The sequence below is a fragment of the Molothrus ater genome, chromosome 2, assembly GCF_012460135.2.
Source record: "Molothrus ater isolate BHLD 08-10-18 breed brown headed cowbird chromosome 2, BPBGC_Mater_1.1, whole genome shotgun sequence".
NCBI classification, from domain to species: domain Eukaryota; kingdom Metazoa; phylum Chordata; class Aves; order Passeriformes; family Icteridae; genus Molothrus; species Molothrus ater.
Genome location: NC_050479.2, coordinates 73,210,742 through 73,229,039, shown reverse-complemented (window position 1 = coordinate 73,229,039; position 18,298 = coordinate 73,210,742). Strand labels below are relative to the sequence as shown.

At 43.4% G+C, this 18,298-nt stretch overlaps 1 protein-coding gene across 3 annotated transcripts in view; it reads right to left on the bottom strand.

Annotated features, from left to right (window-relative positions):
• Nucleotides 1-1,975: 1,975 nt before the first annotated feature.
• ARHGAP20 (Rho GTPase activating protein 20) overlaps nt 1,976-18,298 on the bottom strand; it is a 56,591-nt gene continuing 40,268 nt past the window's right edge. For all 3 annotated transcript variants that reach the window (XM_036404155.2, XM_036404153.2, XM_036404156.1), the window contains exons 8-15: nt 18,120-18,186; nt 16,012-16,194; nt 11,664-11,842; nt 8,567-8,728; nt 7,464-7,573; nt 7,039-7,228; nt 6,477-6,588; nt 1,976-4,886 (exon numbers count right to left, since the gene is read on the bottom strand). In XM_036404155.2, the coding sequence (XP_036260048.1) occupies nt 3,787-4,886; nt 6,477-6,588; nt 7,039-7,228; nt 7,464-7,573; nt 8,567-8,728; nt 11,664-11,842; nt 16,012-16,194; nt 18,120-18,186 (2,103 nt within the window). In that variant the 3' untranslated portion in view covers nt 1,976-3,786. The remainder of the gene's footprint in view (nt 4,887-6,476; nt 6,589-7,038; nt 7,229-7,463; nt 7,574-8,566; nt 8,729-11,663; nt 11,843-16,011; nt 16,195-18,119; nt 18,187-18,298) is intronic.

Below are 18,298 nucleotides of genomic sequence, written 5' to 3'. Positions count from 1 at the left end.
CAGAGGCAGGATGCTCATTAACAATGAGAACATTAACCCCTGTGGGACAGAAAGTCCAAGTAGTGAGGTAATTTGTCAGTTTGCTTCCTTTTCTGTCTTTGACAGCAGTAAATGAGAAGTCACAGCCACTGTTTCTTCCCTAACTCAGTCATCTTTTTATTTTATGTTTTCTCTGTTAGGTTTTGGTACTTCACTAAAGAAGTAAGCATTTGGGAAACATCTCACCTTCCATTTGTCACAAAAACTTGAGCAGCTCCTCCAAAGCAGCCACCCTAGTTTATGGAGGCAAGCTTACATGGAGTTTATGGAGACAGGTGACCCACAGTGAGCAGGATGTGTGGGGGACACTCAGCTGGAGCCAGGGCAGGAGAGGGCGCTCAGTGCTCGGGGCCACCTCTAGCCCACCTCCTTCTCACAGAGTGTATTGGATGTACACAGCAGGGTTTTGGTAGTGGGGGCCTACAGAAGAATGTGTGTGGGGGGGAGAGGGGGTGTGGGGGGATGTGTGTGTGTGGGAGATGCTGTCAGAAGCTTCCCAGTATCCAACAGAGCCAATGCCAGCCTGCTCCAAGATGGTCCCACTGCTGGCCATGGCTGAGCCCAGCAGCTGGAATAACAGAGTTAAAGAAAGGCCAAAAAATGCACAAAGGCAGCTGGAGAGAGGAGTGAGAATATGTGAAAGGGATGGCTCTGCAGGCACCCAGCTCGGTGCAGAGGAGGGGCAGGAGATGCTCCAGGTACCAGAGCTGTGATTCCCCTGCAGCCCCTGGAGCAGCCCATGGGGAGGCAGCTGTGCCCCTGCAGCCCACGGAGATCCACGGGGATGCAGAGATCCCCCTGCAGCCCTTGGAGGAGACCCACAGCAGAGCCAGAGGATGCTTACTGCAGTGCTCAGAGCTGCATCTGACACTCTAAAAAGGTTCAGTATGATCCATTTTGGGTCTGAGCAGCATTTAATTCCTTCACTGTGTGCTCCCAGCCCAGAGGTATTGCAGACAGTGATTTTCCCCATTAGTGCTCTTTTTGTGATTGTCACAGAACACGCCTCATGCAGCAGCAGGGTGTATGTCTTGTAAGACAGAAGTGCATTTCAAATTGTGCTGGGTCTACATCCAGCTTGTCTGCCATGCATTTAAAGCTGAAATCACTCCAGCATTAGCTACAGCTCAAAAGGAGACACATAACTCACTTTACATGGAAGCATACTTTGATATACCCTTTCTTCAGACAGCAGGGATAAATGACTTGTAGGAAGATACCATTTGCAGGACAGAAAAATTATGTTGCAGAGACTAGAGATTTTCTAAAGCTTTATTATTGATGCAATGAATCAGTATTTGCTACTCAATGTAATCTTGGCAGCATGGCAATACGCTTTTTACTGTTTTGAAAAGAAATGGAAATGCAGAGTAGCTATTTTATTTCAAAATAGCATCACATCAATCAGTCTTTCTTTGTTTGTTTTGAAGGAGGTGTATATGTAGGGCTGTTAGATGACAGGTCTCAAAATGCATACCAAGTATTTTACCTTTGGAAGGTGACTGTTACAGATCAGATTCTGCATACTGCTGTTTTCATTAAAACAGCTGAATATGAAAAAGAAGAACCAGCTAATATTAAAGAATAAATCTTGCTCTCATTCATTGGTCTACTCCCCTCCTCTCCTTGCTCCCAATCCTAATAGGCATTATCCCATGAGATCTCTCTTCACCTCTATATTGTTGACTGAATCCCATTACCTGAAAACATCCTCCTACCACTAGATGAAGAGAAAGAGTAGGAATTCTTGCTTGAGAATTACTAGAATTTGTAAAAATCAACAGGATGATGATATGCAGTGGGAATGATGCCACCCAAAGTAGAAGAAAAATGCTTCAGTCCTTTCTCACACAAGATTTGCAGTGCTATCATTGGGAATTCTGCTTCAGCAATAGCTTGTAGAACTGACACATAAAAAAATCCACGGAATATAAACTGAATTTATGACATAACAAATAATATTTAATATATAGCATTGAATGCATACACATCAATACCAGTGCCGTAACAACAAAACAGAACTTGTAAAATTAGCAGCAGTTTTTTGCAAGTACAAAAATACACATTTTTTCCGAACATATATAATAGCAAAATTTAACAGGATATATTATACAAACTCAAAGCATTTAGATAATGCATTACTCCAATATATTATATGATGTAGGACACAGACAGTGAGACCGAGCGCACCCTCGGTGGGTTGGTAGGTGACAGGATGCTGAGAGGTGCAGCTGACACAACAGAAGGACGGGATGTCACCCAGAGGGACCTGGACAAACTTGAGAAGTGGGCCCATGAGAACCTCAGGAGGTTCAACAAGTCTAAGTGCAAGGTGCTGCACCTTGTCCTGGGTCAGGACAAGCCCAGACTGGGAGAGGAACTCACTGAGAGCAGCCCTGCTGAGAAGGACTTGGGGGTGCTGGAGGATGAGAGGCTGGCCATGAGCTGTCAGTGTGCTCCCACAGCCCAGAGAGCCAAACGTCTCCTGGGCTGCATCCATGGTGGGCAGCAGGGCCAGGGAGGGGATTCTGCCCCTCTGCTCTGCTCAGAGCCCACCTGCAGGGCTGCATCAGCTCTGGGGCACCAGCACAGGGAGGACAGGGACCTGCTGGAGTTGGTACAGAGAAGGACCATAAAGAACATTAGAGAAATGGAAAATCTCCTCTGTGAGGATATGTAGGCTGTGGGAAGACCTCACTTAGGCCTTCCACTACCTTAAGGGGGCTTATAAAAAGAAGGGAGGTGTTTTTTTATGTGGGCAGATAGCAGCAGGACAAGGGGCAATGTTTTAAACTAAAAGAGAGCAGGATTAGATTAGGAAGAAATTCTACTCAGAGAGTGGTGAAGCACTAGAACAGGTTGCCCCAAGAAGTTATGGATGCCCCATCCCTGGAAGCATTCAAGGCTGGGTTGGATGGGGCTCTGAGCAGCCCGGTCTAGTGGGAGGTATCTCTGTCTCTACGGCAGGAGGTTGGAACTGGATGATCTTTAAGGTCCTTTCCAACCCAATCCATTCTGTGGTTTTATGTTTTAGAGGTTGCATAATAAAATTACATGTGTTCTGCTTGCAATAATACATAATGCCATTTACAGCAATGTTAAGAAACTATTCACAACTTAAACATGAACAGAACAGCCAACAAAGCACAATAAATGAAACATAGAGTTGCAAGGTGTTAGTTACAAGATTCAGCATTTCCCTTTACATATTTTTGGGCTTACTTTTTCTTTCTTTTGCAGCGTGAAAGAAATAACTACACCTATTGAACATACTGTATAAACATACAGAAAACATCACACTCCTTGGAGGACAATGAAGGTCATATTTATCAGTTTCAGAACAGTAGTATAGTACCACAGTTATGGAAGCTATGCTGACTTTGCACGCTACATCAAAAGCACAAAGGACTGGGACTCACATCTGCAAGGCTCAACACTCGAGTGCTCAAGGACAGAGGTCCAGCAGGCAGCCCGCTGCCCTTGCAGGGTCAGGGAACAGGACACTGGCCTTAGTTACCTCCTGGGTCCCTTCCAGATTTTCAGGAGATTTCTGTTTGCTTGCTTTTCAGCAATTTTTATTATTCCTGCAATGTTCCTGCAAAGCTTCATATTGGAACATTACTCAGTTTCCTAAAAAAAGAAAACCTGTGAGTCCAGGGACTGCTCAATTAAATTTGAACAATCTGGATGTTAAACTTAAAATGAACACACATCAACACCAAAGGCATTTTCTTTATGGTGTTTATTTTAAGCATTAAAATTCCTCTGCAAAAAGCTTTGGTCAGTCTCTTCAAACTTTGGATTGCTGTAATGCTTTTCTAGACCACCTCTTTGCTCATGAAGTCCGTCTCTCCCAGTGACTTTCAGAGGCAATGGCTGAAGGTCAGGCTTAATGCAACAGCCATCGCCTCCATCAGTAGGTTTCAGGGGTGCTGACCTGCTGCTGGGCCCCATCAAGCCCCTCTCAGCCTCAGTGTCAGTAGGTTGTGGAGATGGTGGCACTGTGGTGGATGGAAGGAAACAGTCATCAGCCACAGCAGCAGCAGCAGCAGCGTCCTCGTGTTTCTTTAGCAACTGGAAAGTGCTGTCAAAAGGGGAGGAGGTTTCACTGAAGGTAAACAGAGCCTGGTCTGAAAACTGGGAGAAAGCACTGTCCAGGGAGCAAATTGATGACACAGATGGAGATGTCCCAGAAGAAGATTGGCTAAAAGAGCTAAATCCTGAGCAAGTATTTAATCCCTCTGGCGTTGGAGGCAGGAGAAAATGAGACAGGTCTTTCCTTTCAACGTTTTTGTTTGTGTTGTCTCTTCTACCAACATCAATCCCTACAAGCAAGCTCTGATTGCTGAGCTTTTGCCTCTCCACCTGCAGCGACCGGCGCTGGCAGAGACACTCCTCATCTCCATGAGGCAGGACCACGTCACAGCTGGCTTTGCGCGTGGCCTTCTCACGTGGCGCGGCATCCTCGGTGCGGCCGGAACCGCAGCCCTGCAGGCCAACCGCGGGCTCGGAGGAGCGCCGCTGCCGCCGCACAGCCTTGGGAGCACCTGAGGGAGCTGCTGAGGGGAACCCACTGGAGTAGGGAGACTTGCTTGAGTTTTCTTGCAAGGAAAACTTCGGGTGCGCGTCGTCAGAAATTTCCAACTGCTTCAGTTTGGTTTGGCTTTGGATTTCGTCCACCTCCGTCTGCTCCGAATCGCCGTCGCTCAGAGTGAAGACAGACTCCCTGCTTCTGTAATCCTGATCACAGGTTTTAATCCAGTCACTGGAAGAAGAGTCAGCTTCATCATTCGCCTCATTTTCCAGGCTGTCATAGGAAGAGTCGTTCTGATGGAGAGAAGCAACATCTGCAAGGACAAACCAAGCGTTAACACATCAGTGACTGAACCGCCCTCTTGACAAGCAGCTTCTTTTTTTTTTTTTTCTTTTTTTTTATTCCTGGCAAGTGTCCTTTACTTTCAGGAGCATTTGCCCTTTAAAGATTCTTCAAGCAAAAGTACTAATAATTTCATTAAAAATTGCTCCCTTAATTTTGAACTGGAGAAGCTAAAGTGAGTACTAAGCTACTATTCAGTCAAGAAATACAAGATAATGGCACAGATAAGGGTTGGGGGGATTTTGTTGTGATTTTGCTTTGGTTTGGTTTTTTTAAATGGATAGTAGCTAATCCAGCTGTAAACAATAATTTATATACATAGATACATATATGGTATACATATATTGGTAATTTATTTATTTTTTCTTTTCATTGTTGGACATTGAAAGCAACATTTAATCTTCCTATCCTTCTTTTAGACAAATGAAGAGAACAGGGTATACTTCTTACCTCTACTTCTTCCAGAAAATACAATATTTTTAAGAGCAACACTGTGAAGTTTTAGGCTCAGCTTAACAGCTACCTCATTTGCAATGAGCAGTGCACACCTGGACCCTATCCTGCACCTGCAATAATTGGAATTACATTAAATTTCTTTTGCTCTGGGTTAGGCTAAGCTGTCTTATCTCACATTTGCAGCAGACACAGTTCATGCACGGGCAGTCACCATGCCTCAGTGCCTGCCTGAAAGCTCATTCAGTTTCTGTGACCCTGCTGTCGTGGGTCTGAGCTCTCGCTGCCAGCACATCCCAGCACAGCAGATCCCATGCGCTTCACTCCCGGGGAGGGGGCAGGCCAAATTTCACCCAATCTCTCGGGAGGCAGAGCTTGGGGAGTTTGAAACAACCGCACTGAGTCAGTCAGACATGCTGACACAATTGTCATGACCACTTTCAGTACAGGCCACCTGTGACAAAATTCATTTTACAAAAATGCTGCTTTAGAAATACTTCAAAGAGAGACACAAAACTCCAGTCAAAATCAGAGTGTTGGAGAGAAAAATAGCATTAATGATAATCTGGAAAACTCTGTCAACTAGTTTGCCAAACACTTTCAGTCATCAGTTCCATGATTTTTCTGTGCTAGCACCAAAATCTGGATGTCCCATTGAAACTCTGGAGATCTCTCTCTTTTAACAATGAACAGACACTCTCAACCGTAACGTAATGGTGTGACAGCTGTAGTATGACCACTGTTGATCACTGACCACCTGATATTTTGGGAAGACACAGGCTGAGGCAAAAATTATAGATTTGAAAGGAAACATTCACTGAATTTTTTCTTTTTTTATTTTCTTTGTTTCCCCTCCCTTCTTTTTTAACTGTAGTGGTTCAGATGACCAGCATAGGAACAAGAGTCTTTGTGAAAGCATTTTGTGACATGATCCAGGTCTGTAGTAAGTTGATTATGACCAATTCTTTGGGCAATTGAATGGAAAGAGAACAGCAGTATCTGGGAACACCCCATGAAGAAGGAACAGCATTCTTCCATGGAATATACCAATCTTTTGCCTGGCTGAGTTTATCTGTCTTAATGGGATCAAAACATCGATCTGCATTACCTGAGCTGTTCTCTCTCTTGCATGTCATCAGTATTTCTCCAAAGAGGGAGGCAATTTCATCTCCAAAAATCCTGCAGCAATTCTCAATGAGGAACTGTACCAGACTAGAAATCTGCAACAAAGCAAAGGGAGAGAGATGTCAGATCTTCTCTTACTCAACTCAGGACAAGCTCACCATACAGATGAGGAACAGGAGCAGACTGTCATCCATGATGGCAGCCAGGAACTACTCTCTCAGTCTCCTGGGCCTGATAAACTGTCCTGGTAAACATCCTTGCAAATATCTTTTCCATTCTACTCTGTCCTGTTCTGAGGTCACCACAACCACAGATCCTCTGGAAGAGAGAAGCATTTTGCTGACGCACTGGGCATTGCTTTATGATCTCTCTCCCCTTCTTCCAGGAAGGTTATGAGAATGGACTGATGAATGTTTCTGGAGCCCTGATAAGAGGACAAGTCCTGATTTGAAGAGGTACTGAGTGTTCTCATGTTTGCAACCAATAGCCTGGTTGAATGGGATGAAGGTTGGTTGGGTTTTCTGCTACACCAAAGTGTTTCTCACCTTTTTAATAAATTCACTTTCTATATCAGGAGTGGAGGATACAGGAGGCCAGAGCAGGCTAGGTGCAATGCAGACAGCTAGATTAAAGGCATTCATCTGGTTCTCTTCAGATCGCATTTCTATCCCATGCAGCACTCCAAAGATGTAACGCAGGAGAACAACATTAGCTCTGGGGAGATGCTCTAGTAACCTGAAAACATAGAAAAACAGAATTCTTCACATTAGTGACCACTTTCTATGGATATGCACAAGTCAAGATAATGGAAATGCAGAAACAGGGTAATATGGTCCACTAATTAAACCAGGGAGAACGTCAAAGAGATGTTCTTGTTCTGTTAAAAAAAAAAATTAAGTTGAATATTTGTGATTCTGCATTCTGGGATATACATTTATAGGAAAAGAATGTAGAGAACATAAATAACTACCTTTGGATGCTTTTTATCTTCTCTTCATTATTTCCTTGATCCAGTACAGAGACCCACTTATCACACAGCTGGGATGATAAAATACTGCCTGGGATGTTGCGAAGAAAATCCTTATCAAGAGAAAAGAAGAACAAAACACATGAGCAGCTGTTCTGCGGCATGTGAGGGAGTAGGAATAAGATACACAGATACAAGAGGATGTATCAATAGGACAGCACTTGCTGGCAAGTATATTGCTACACACAACCACCAAAACCAGAAGAAAATCATCTGAGATAGAGACACTTTAGATTATGCTTAAAGTGATTATTTCCCAGCCTTTCTCTACCTTTTCCTGTCAAAATAGAGGTATTTGAATGCTTCATCTGATATTGCTGAACTAAAAAATCTGCAGTGAGACCAGTTATTTTGATGTTGCATAATGTCTGTCTTTACTTATCACTTCACTTCATCTGTAGTCCCTGTTTCTTCTCCTCAGCTGACAAGTTCAAATACTTCCCATAAGCACTCCAAGGCATCAAAACCCTCCTTCCCCTAATCAATGGAGTACTTAAACTGATCATTGATTGTTCTGCTATTCCTCTTTCCTAACACTTCAACCGTGAGCATGGAAATTGTTGCAGTTTAGGAAGAAGGCCAAATCCTAGCTTCCCAAAATAGATAGGCTGAGGGAAGCTGTGATGCTTTTTTTGCACAAGGAACATTGGTTTTGACATACAAGACTGTATAATGCATGGAGAAAATAATCAAAATACTTATGGCAACACTATAAACTCACTAGGATCTGCAGTGTAGGGTAGTACTGATGTGTAAAGAGACAGGTCTGCAAACATGCCTTTTAGTATTTCATATGCAGAGGGTAACAGGACCAGGCTGTAGCACAGACCTCAGGAAAGCTGTCAGCAAAACAAGCTGGCTACTCCTCTTCCTCATCCTAATTCAGTGGTATTCTCCTGTGGAGATCCTCACAAGGTTAATGTGCCACCCATTCTTGTTAATTCATTCCTCTTTGGGCCTGTCTCTGGAGAAAAGCCCTCCCTGGTTGAGCACAGGATGTGTGCTGCTCTCACCCAAAAAGAGAGACAGGAACAGTCTTCACATACCTTAAACAAAGATGCTGTCACAAATATGGATTCACGGGCCAGGTCCACTTCAGTGCCTGAATCAAGCTTCTCCTTTAGCTCTTTGAACGTTTTTGCACTTCCAGAGCGTCTGAAAATACCCTTGGTGGAAGGCCCCTCTTGGTAAAGGAGGGAAAGCATGTCCTAAGGAAGTTAAAAAGGCCAAGAGGATTTCCCATAAATATATTTTATTGTCCAGTGCCACTAAAATGTAGTTTTGCCATTTTTGCCACAGATGAAAACCTTTTCATCCTAAAACATATCAGAAACCAAACACAATCTAGGCTCACTCTGCAAATCTTGCCAAACTGCACAGCAAAGCTGTGATTTGGGGCTCTCATTTTGGAAAACATGCCCTCAGAAATACTGTGCTGCCACTGCCGAGCACTAACCTTCTTCATGACCTTCCAGGACCTGTGCAAGTTTCAGCCAAGTCATTTAAACATACAAATGCTGTGGTATGGGAAAAGGAGAATGGTCTATCTAATTCAAAGCTTTGCATTTGACAGTGGCCTCAGCCATAAATTGCTTTGCAGAAAGGTATGAGACCCTCACTGCTCATCACTGTAGTTAATATTATCACCAGCCACAGATAGAATTCTGTTTCACTGTTGATATCTGAAAAAAAGAGATTTTTATCTAAACTAGAAAGTGCTTTGTTTGTTAATATATATCTGCACTTCTACAGCAGATCAGAGTCAGATTTTTACCCCTTTGCTGCTTGTGAGCAGTATCAGACCCTGCAAGCAGCTCAGGGCTGTCAGCAGAATCATCTCTGAGGCAAGGAGCTCCTGTGCTTGGGAGGTCACTCCAAGGGGGATAAAGCTCAGCTTGTGGCTCCCCTGAAACCAGTGAGGCTGCACAGGATTAAACAAGTAGACAGCTTATTACAGAGAAAGGAAAACAAGCAGATTCCTGCCTAGCTTTTAAAATAACAGGAGGGACTGATATTTGCTGTTAAATAGTATGAGGAAAACAAAGAGAAAAAGAAATGCAGAAACTTCTCCTGAGATAACGTGTTCAGGATATTTGCCAGATGCTTAGTTTGATGCTTAGTTCTCTGCAGTCTCCTGAGGGCCATCCCTCAGACATGCAGGTGAACTCTTGCAGGCCTGCTCCATGCCATGGAGAATCTGTCATGGTTATCCCTTTGAAAGGGGAAACACATGCAGACAGACTCTGGGATATCTGTATGCACACAGTGGCCTGAGGACCAAGTTATCAAAAATGACAGCAAGAGAAGGGACAAGGAGTGGGAGCCCTGGGACACTGTTCCATCATCATTAAACTGAATTAGTGAACAGTAATGGATAAGGAATGGAGTTTGGGGACGTTCCTAGTCTGGGCTGTAATGTAGGTCCTCTTGCCACACAGCAGAGCAAGTCTAATGGAAGCTATTACTATTGATTTTATTCTTTCATGTTTCTTTCTCACTCTTGCAGAAGTCCAAGATCAAGAATTAATGGAAGTGCAGATGCTTTGGAGGAGCACCTTCATGGCAGCAGGACTCATGTCAGCATTTTCATTCTCTTTGCAGGAATTTAGAGCTCTCCCATCAAAACAGGCCGAGACCCACAGCACAGGATGTTAGGACATGACATGAACAAACCCTTTCAAAATACATTTTGAACAAAATATTCACAAGATAAAAATGGGAAGCCCCTATTAAACTGACAAACCCAGATGAAATTGCATGAATGAAGCTGTGGTGCAAGACAATTCAGTGTGGCAATGGCTAAAAGAGAGCCCTTCAGCTGTGAAAGCAAGCTGCAAGCTCTGAAGCAGTTATCCAGCATGCCTGCAGCATTCATCCCTGCTATTTTTTCTCTTGCAAGTAAATCCCATTCAGTTCCCCAGTATTCTATTCTCCAGAGATGCTGCATGAATTCAGAAGTTCTATTTTGTGGTATAAACACAATGTTTAAAATTCAAAGCATGAAGTCTACCAAGCTGTGATTCTATGCTTAGCAACTTTGGGGATTTTTTTCAAATAAAAATTTACTATTATTTATGTGTTGGAGAAATTTCTGAAGTGCAGCATTGGCTCATCTCTTAAACAGAGAGAAGGAGAGATCAGGTGATCATAGCCACACAGAGTCCATCTCTGGAGGGCTTATTTAAATAACCTAAATAATAAAAATGCACACTTCTCCTTCAAAAGAAAACACTACTGAAAGACCTGGAACATCCTGGTATGATTCACTATTCAGGCAGTGATAAAGCAGCACATCAAGCACCAGCTTAGGAGACAGAACACTTCCTCTTGTAAACTGGTGTGACCCACTGATTTCAGTGGGGTTCTGGTAATTTCTTCCAGCCAGAAGTCAGGATGAAGGGCCCAGTCCTGCAGGGCTCATTCCCACTTTGTAAATACTTCATCTGCTGTACTGACAACAGGGCCTTCTAATGACCAAAAATGCCACATACATGCCTTAATTATACCTAGGAATGGGCTCTAGGACAACCTTTTTCATGCTCCTAGGTTGGTTTTGAGAGCACCCAGAGCACCAGAGCTCCCTCAAGACAGGATGAAAAGATGCTACTGTAGCCTCCACATTGCCACCTATTTTTTGCAGTGGTGCTGCCAGACCAAAAATGAGGACTCAGGATGCTTGCCTGCCCTGGAATGACTTCAAGAAAGGCTCTGAAATTGCCTGGTTATGGGCAGGTGGCATTTTTATGCATGCGTGGGCTGCCTATATGGGACAGTGGATGAGACATTTATGGATGTGGGGATTTTACAGAGATCTTGGGAGTGGTTTAAAAAATATGTGTGAATGTGGCATTTATTTACAGGGAAATAGCCAGGGAACCAGCCTTATAGCATGGGCTATAAAGGAGAAATAGCCCAGAGCAGCAGACTGATCACATGCATTTCTCAAGCTGTTATTAACTGGGCCTGACCACAGAATATGTTCAAAACCAAAGTTCTTGCTGGGAATCACAAATGAGGTTTCCCTATGGAAACCTTTCTGGTTTCTTTCTGGCTAATTTCAATGTCCCATTTACAAACATATCCTCATTTACCACAAAGAGAAATTCCACTGCTGTAAGACCCAACCCTGAGCCTGGGACTCACCAAGAGGGGTTTGGGCAGGTTGTCATCCTCACAGATGGTTGTTAGTAAGAGGCCAAAGAGCTTCCCAGGAACAGCAGATGTTGAGGAGAGGGGTGCATTGTCCAAGTGAGTGCCTGGGCCACGCCAAAAAGCCCAATTTATGATAGATCTTTTCCTTTTAAATGACTTTTGGCTTAAGTCTGGGGAAAGAGAAAGGTGTTTATTATGAGAAATGCATTTCAATTCTAGTTCCAGTATTTGGGTTTTGGTGGTTGCTATGGTTTCAAAGGAAAAAATGTCATGAACTCAACCAGCTCCTTGCATCCAGCTAGGCCTAATCCACCATGCACATAGCTCTGTGTGTGTGTGTGTGTATAGAATGTGTTGCCTCACTCGTGCCCTGATGGGGATCACCAGGATCTGCCCTGCACTGCTGGAGCAATGTCAGCACTCTCCACCACGTGCAGGATGGAAAACCTCAGCCTGCTGACTTCACACAGCTGCACTCTGCTAAATAACTCATTTTCCACCCACGGGGGCAAATCCAGTGCCCTCACCTCAGCATGCTGTCCAGGGTGATCCTAGCTCTCCTGACCATGTGGGAGACTCTCCCCACAAATACCACCAGAGAATCAACTAATGGGATGGGGCATTTTCAGACCAGGAAAAGGCACTGCCTCTGCTCTCTTCTCCACAAAGCAGGAGTATCATCAGTGTCCTCACTCCAAGCACTTGCTGACTGTGGCCCAGGGATGGTGCCTGCCCTTTAATCACTGCCTTCCAGATGGCACTGCAGCACGCTGCCAACACACGGATGGGCTCTGCTTGTCTCCACTGTAACATACCTCATCAGACATCAACTAACTGAAACTCCTGTCTGGAGTGTGGAGAGAAGGAAATACTGGTATTGGGACACAAAAAAGGGGTTTTTATGTGACCTTTCTCTACATCAGCCACTGTGAAATCTTCTTAACAGCATGGGTTACTGCTAAAGGGAAAAGGAGTGTGGACTGTTTATGACAGAAGTGCTAACTGGGAAAAACTTAATCTGATATATTTTTCCTTTCTGAGATGTTTTCAAAACCAATCAGCATTGATTTAGTTGCTTGCCTACCCCATAGACATTTTAATTAGCTGGTTCTCCCAAACATTTTACTTTCTGCTGTTGTGGAGGCCAGAACCAAGTCTTGCAGAATTAAGGATTGTAGTACAATACCAGAGTTTTCTCTCCAATACTTTATTCTCTCCTATACCTTATTAGAATTTGGTTTTTTGCTCAAAGAGTGATTTCCATTATAGGTCATTCCATTCCAGATCATGCTCCCTTTGGGAATGGGTGGAAGTCTTTTCATTAGATGCTTACAGGATGAAAAGTTACAGTTTAACTCAAAATGTGAACATATGAATGTGAAAGCCTGAAGAAAAATGCTTTTCATAAAAAATAATGAGGACACACATTTTAAGCAGTCCAAAGCTTCAAGGAATGTAAGTCTGGCAGTGTCTAACATTACGTTTTGGGAGACCATAACTGACCTGTAACTTTGAAAAATTATAATTTTTCCTTCAGATGAGCTAGATATTGACACGTGAATAAGATTTGCTTCACAAACGAAGGTTTGCCAGCGTTCTAGTGACACAACAGCAAATACATACTGGTGGTTTTTTCTGTAAACCCTGTAGATCTCAGTGGAAGCAAAAATTCTGATGTTATTTTGGAGAACAAGGAATAGCAGAAGTGAAGAAAAAAAAAAGAGTTTTAAAATTAGGAACTCTTCTCAGTCTCTTACTGATTGTTCCCCCTTAACAGCCATGTCTCAAACTGAGAATGTGAAGAAGGGGTCATTGCAAGGAACTGCAGCTCTCTCCTGGGACAGAAAGGAAATCTTAGCCAGTTCTCTTCAGCACACCAGGGCAGAAACCAACAACTGATGTGTGGCAATGAAATGTCCTGTGCCTTAAGAACTAACATTCACTGCAAAACAGGAAAATTCATCCTTTTCATACCCCCTTTTTAAGGGTGTTCACAAGTCTTAAGCTGAAGAGGAGATGAGAAGGGGTGAGTGTTCACTTTCTTTCCTTGAACCCATGCAAAGTTATAATACTAGGACAAAGCCAGACTCCTCTTAGCCAAGACAGCTGCCAATTATTGCTCTGCAGAAGTACTTCCACACAAAGACCTCATGGCCTTGCTCTGGTGGATTATTCTAAGCCAGAATCAGAAAAAAGTAATACCAGTTTGTTGGAAAATTTTGGTCAGAGCTCACAGCAACCACCTCTTCTTGCTCATATTTTACATGAAGGGAATGTCTAGTCATAGTTAATGTCCTAGCCATGGAAATGGCATTTCCTCTCCTTGAAACCAATCAGGAACTCCTAAATAAATCTTCAGCTCTATTTAACGATGTGCTCATCAGCATAATTTAATGGCTATGTTTAACTGGTAGGTGACCATTCCTGTTACATGCTGAAAGGCTACAGAAGAGGCAACAGAAACACCCTATTTCTTCCACATAGAAAACTCTCCTGTACTGTTTTAACCATCCTGCCAGGACAGTTGATGCAATTTGGTGTCCACAGAGCCACTTACATGACGTGAGGGCAGCTGTCAGTCACACCAGCCTGTCAGCACCTGCACTGCTGTCCCACCCTGGTGCACACTGCTGGAGCTGGCAGCTGCTCCTTCTGCCTCCAGCAGGGACAGCATGTCCTGCACAGTGGTGCCCCACTGCAGGGAAGTGATGGCAGGGAGGGCAGCACAGCATGTGGCAGTGAAGTGTGGGGTTACAGATACTGAATTTACTCTGTATATTCACTCTGTATGTGGCAGTGTGTCCAGTGAGTACCCAACCCAGATTTTGGCTTGCTGATTTGAAGCTCAAAAGCCAAACCATAGCTTTGGCTTGCATGCAGGTAATTTTTGCCATTTTCCAAACCCAAAACAGTCAGAAAAAGCGCAAGGAACAGTGCTGTATGTGAGATAACCTGCTTTGCAAGCAGCTACACCTATACATCACTTCAACAGGTTTTGTCTGATGAAAGAAGGAAAGGTGAATGGACTAAAAGCCTCTTTCTCCCATTAGCACAGTCCCTGTGCATGACCTGAAGGCTGCCCCAGGTTTCTGCTGCCCCAAGCCAGGCTCACTCCACTCCTGCAGCTTGCACAGCACTGATGATAACACATCTGCATTAGAACTCTACAGGCCTGATTTGCATTTCTATTTTCTTTTGCCAGTCAACATCAGCTGCCAAAGCAGGGCCTGTAAACCTAATTACACCCCTTTGCTAGATTGCCTCATTCTTAAAATATGCCATGAAGTAATATATGATACAAATTACTGGGAGGGGGGTGGATGAGTGCATGTGGAAAGGAAATTAATTTATATAAAATATAATCAATTTTCAGAATACTTTGTAATGGACTCTGGTATAGCTTCACTGTATTTAATTTCTAAAACCATTACAAAAGGATTCTATTCATATATTCATATATTGTGGGAGATCTTAAGTATTGGGGAATGCCCAAGATACCAGTGTGAATGTTTTTTTTTCTATGATATGGTTTATTAATGGTGAAGTAGGGTAGAGTTCCTAATTGAGCTGACAATGCTAGTGTGTTGAGAACAACAAAAACACACTATGGGATGTATCCTTGCCCTAAGTCTAATTTCCCATTCCTGTCACTATCTCCTTATTTGTTTTATCATGAGCAGAGCACAGTCATTTTGTCATTGACAACAGAGTGCAAAACAGAGAGCAGGTGCTCCTATTTTTGCAGCATCGAGGCCAAAGGCAGAAGAAATATTACCTTCCTTATTTTACTCAAAGAGCACTGAAATAAAGTTCTATTCGCTCAGTTCTATTCACTCTACCTCATCTAGGTACCCAGGTACCTGCCTAGACTTTGCCACTTGAGGGTCCCAGTGAGGCAGAGTGTTGTCCTAAGTACTTTATAAGATGAAGGATTTCCCAAATGTTGCATGGGAATTCTGTGCCAAAGCCTTGACTCTTGAACCGTGAAACCACCCTGCCTTGTTACAGAGCACAGCAAGGGCTGCAGAGAGAAGCTCAGCTAACAGACTCAAAAAAATTGCAGGGGAGAGAGAGATTCTGTCTTTCTTTTGCTGACTTTAGAACAATCACTTGACAGGCAGCTTGTCAAAATGTAACTTCCAAAGGTGACACATATACAACAGCACACTCAGATCAGTGAGAGCTACAGTGCAAACCCCCCCAGAGCAGCTGGAAGATACACCTGCACGCTCCTCTGCGCTTCCCACCGCGCCCCCAGCCCGGCACATGTGCCTTCTGCAGCAGAGCCAGGTGGCCAAGCTGTGTGTGGGGACAGATCTGGGCAGAGGGGACAACGTACCGTTCAGCTGCTGGCACACGGCCACCTGGCTGGGCTTCAGCACAAACTGGCACTGCAGCTCCTGGGGCAGCTGCTCCGGCAAGAAAGGGCCCTGGAGCTGCCTGGGGCAGGCACAGGGCTTTGATCCGTGCGGCATGGCGTCACGAATGTGGCTCATTGTAATTCCAAAGGGATACTCGTGGCCTGTTCAAAGAGAAATCGAAATAATCTCTGTTGGATTGACTGGAGACTCGCAAAACTCCATCTGCCCTGGAGGAAAAGCAGATTCGGCTTGCTGGCCCGCAGCACTTTCTCAGTAATCTAAGAATTGCTGCTTTTCTCCATATTTGCACGGGCATAAATCATACACGGGCAGAGAGGGAGTTACCGTGTTTGGTGTAGTTAAACAGATGTAGAAGTAAAATCGGATCTATTACAGCTGTATCACATAAAAAAGCCCATCAGAAAAAAATAAAAGTGACTATTTCTGAGTTCAGTGTTTACTCTTTCTACTGCTTTTATTGCGGCACTGAAAGTTAGGTACTGCTTGCTCACATCATTCTGGAGGGAAATGAGATTTTGGGATCAGACATGTCAAATTTCTGCTGAGCATGCAAAACCAAAAAATTCCAGTATGGAAGTGATCTTCCCTCCCTTAGCATGTTAAGTCCAACAGCCATCAGCTCAGTCAAATGAGACACAATTATGGTTCCTGTCTGAGGCTGAAACAGGAAGGAAACGTTAATCACAGGGCTGATGCAAATGAGCTATGCTTGGCTTTAACCAGCATCTTTGGGGACTACACAGAGGCAATTCATTTCTGGAGGAGCTTTCACAAATGCCACCGGAAAGATGCTCTTCCAACTTGTCTAAAGACCTGGTGGATTAAATATATGAAATGTGGATGCAATGCTAAGATGTTTTAGTTAGCTTGCAGTTAGACTTGAACACTAAGAGAACGGAAGAGGTGTTATTTGAGATTATAGTATGAAGTTATGGCACAGGCATACTCTGCTTCTGATGTGCACCTGTAATAAAAGTTTGCCTTATCTAATAAACCTTTGCATAAGTATCAAGAAAAGCATCACTTTCATGTCAGATTCTTCTTTTCCAAGGATTGCAACTTGAATTTGCAGTGAGAGTCAGTCAATTAGAAAGGCCTTTTCCATTTCTGAATTCTCTGGTTCTATGTTTAAAGCCATGGATGTGACTTGATCTGAAGAAGATACACAATAATGGTCACAAACCCAAAGTCTGGTATGTTTCAAAGGCAAAACAGTTTGCACTCTCTACAAGGTGCACAAGTTAGACATTTTATAAATATTAATGTTGTCTGACTCCAGTGAAGCATTTGTAGCTAAGGTTACTTTGAGAAGGAATGCTAAGATTTACTGGGCTTAGATTTGCAGGAGAAAAAAATAGAAAATCCACAAGTTTTTCTTGTTCTAATAATCTGCAAACTCATGCAGCACAAGTAACGCTGGGCTTCTACAGGGAAATGTTCTTACTAATGGAAAGGGATTTGTTCTCAGTGAATCATGGGCCAAAATCAAATCACTCCATCCAATCACTTCTGAGATTTGTGTTGATTCCTGGTCCTGAAATGTTTTGAAAAGCATTTTAGAAATTAATAAGCACTAATTTGCTCCTAATCAGACGGGAGCTGTCAGCTAGAATGAGAAATACAGGATTGGAGAGGATTGCATCAGTTAACTTGAGTTGTGAAAGGAAAAATCATTTCTCAAAATTCTGCTGAGTTTTGCTGAGGAGGGGACAATGCTATGGAGGTGTAGGAAGAAATATGGGAAAGCTGGATAACCTCCAGAAGAGGAGGTGACTGGAGAGGCCAACTCTGCAGAAACTCTGGGGCTTATACAGCAAAACTGGGGCAGAAATAAAGGAACTTCTTCAACCTCTTAGTGACACAAGCAGACATCTGCTCTTCAAAACAAAGGATCACCATTTCCCTAACTCCAGAGAGGCAAACTCATGTGATAGGGAAGTAAGAGAAAAAACAAGAAAAACAAGACAAAAGAGGAAACTGAACTTCAGTCTTCTCTCTATTTCTTGCTTCCTACAGCAGTAGTAACTGAGTGAATATTGAAAACCAAACAATGTCAACAACTTACCAATAAGAGGGTAAGGAGCATGTTCTCTTCCTGAAATCACCCATAGCTTGTAGTCTTTTTCAGAGCCCTTTAAAACCAAAATTAAGAATCAGTTTGTCAGCCATTAAGGACAGGTTCTCAGATAAAGTTTCTTACAATATAAGGATAATCTGCACCTTGCCAGCAGGGTCAAAGGAATC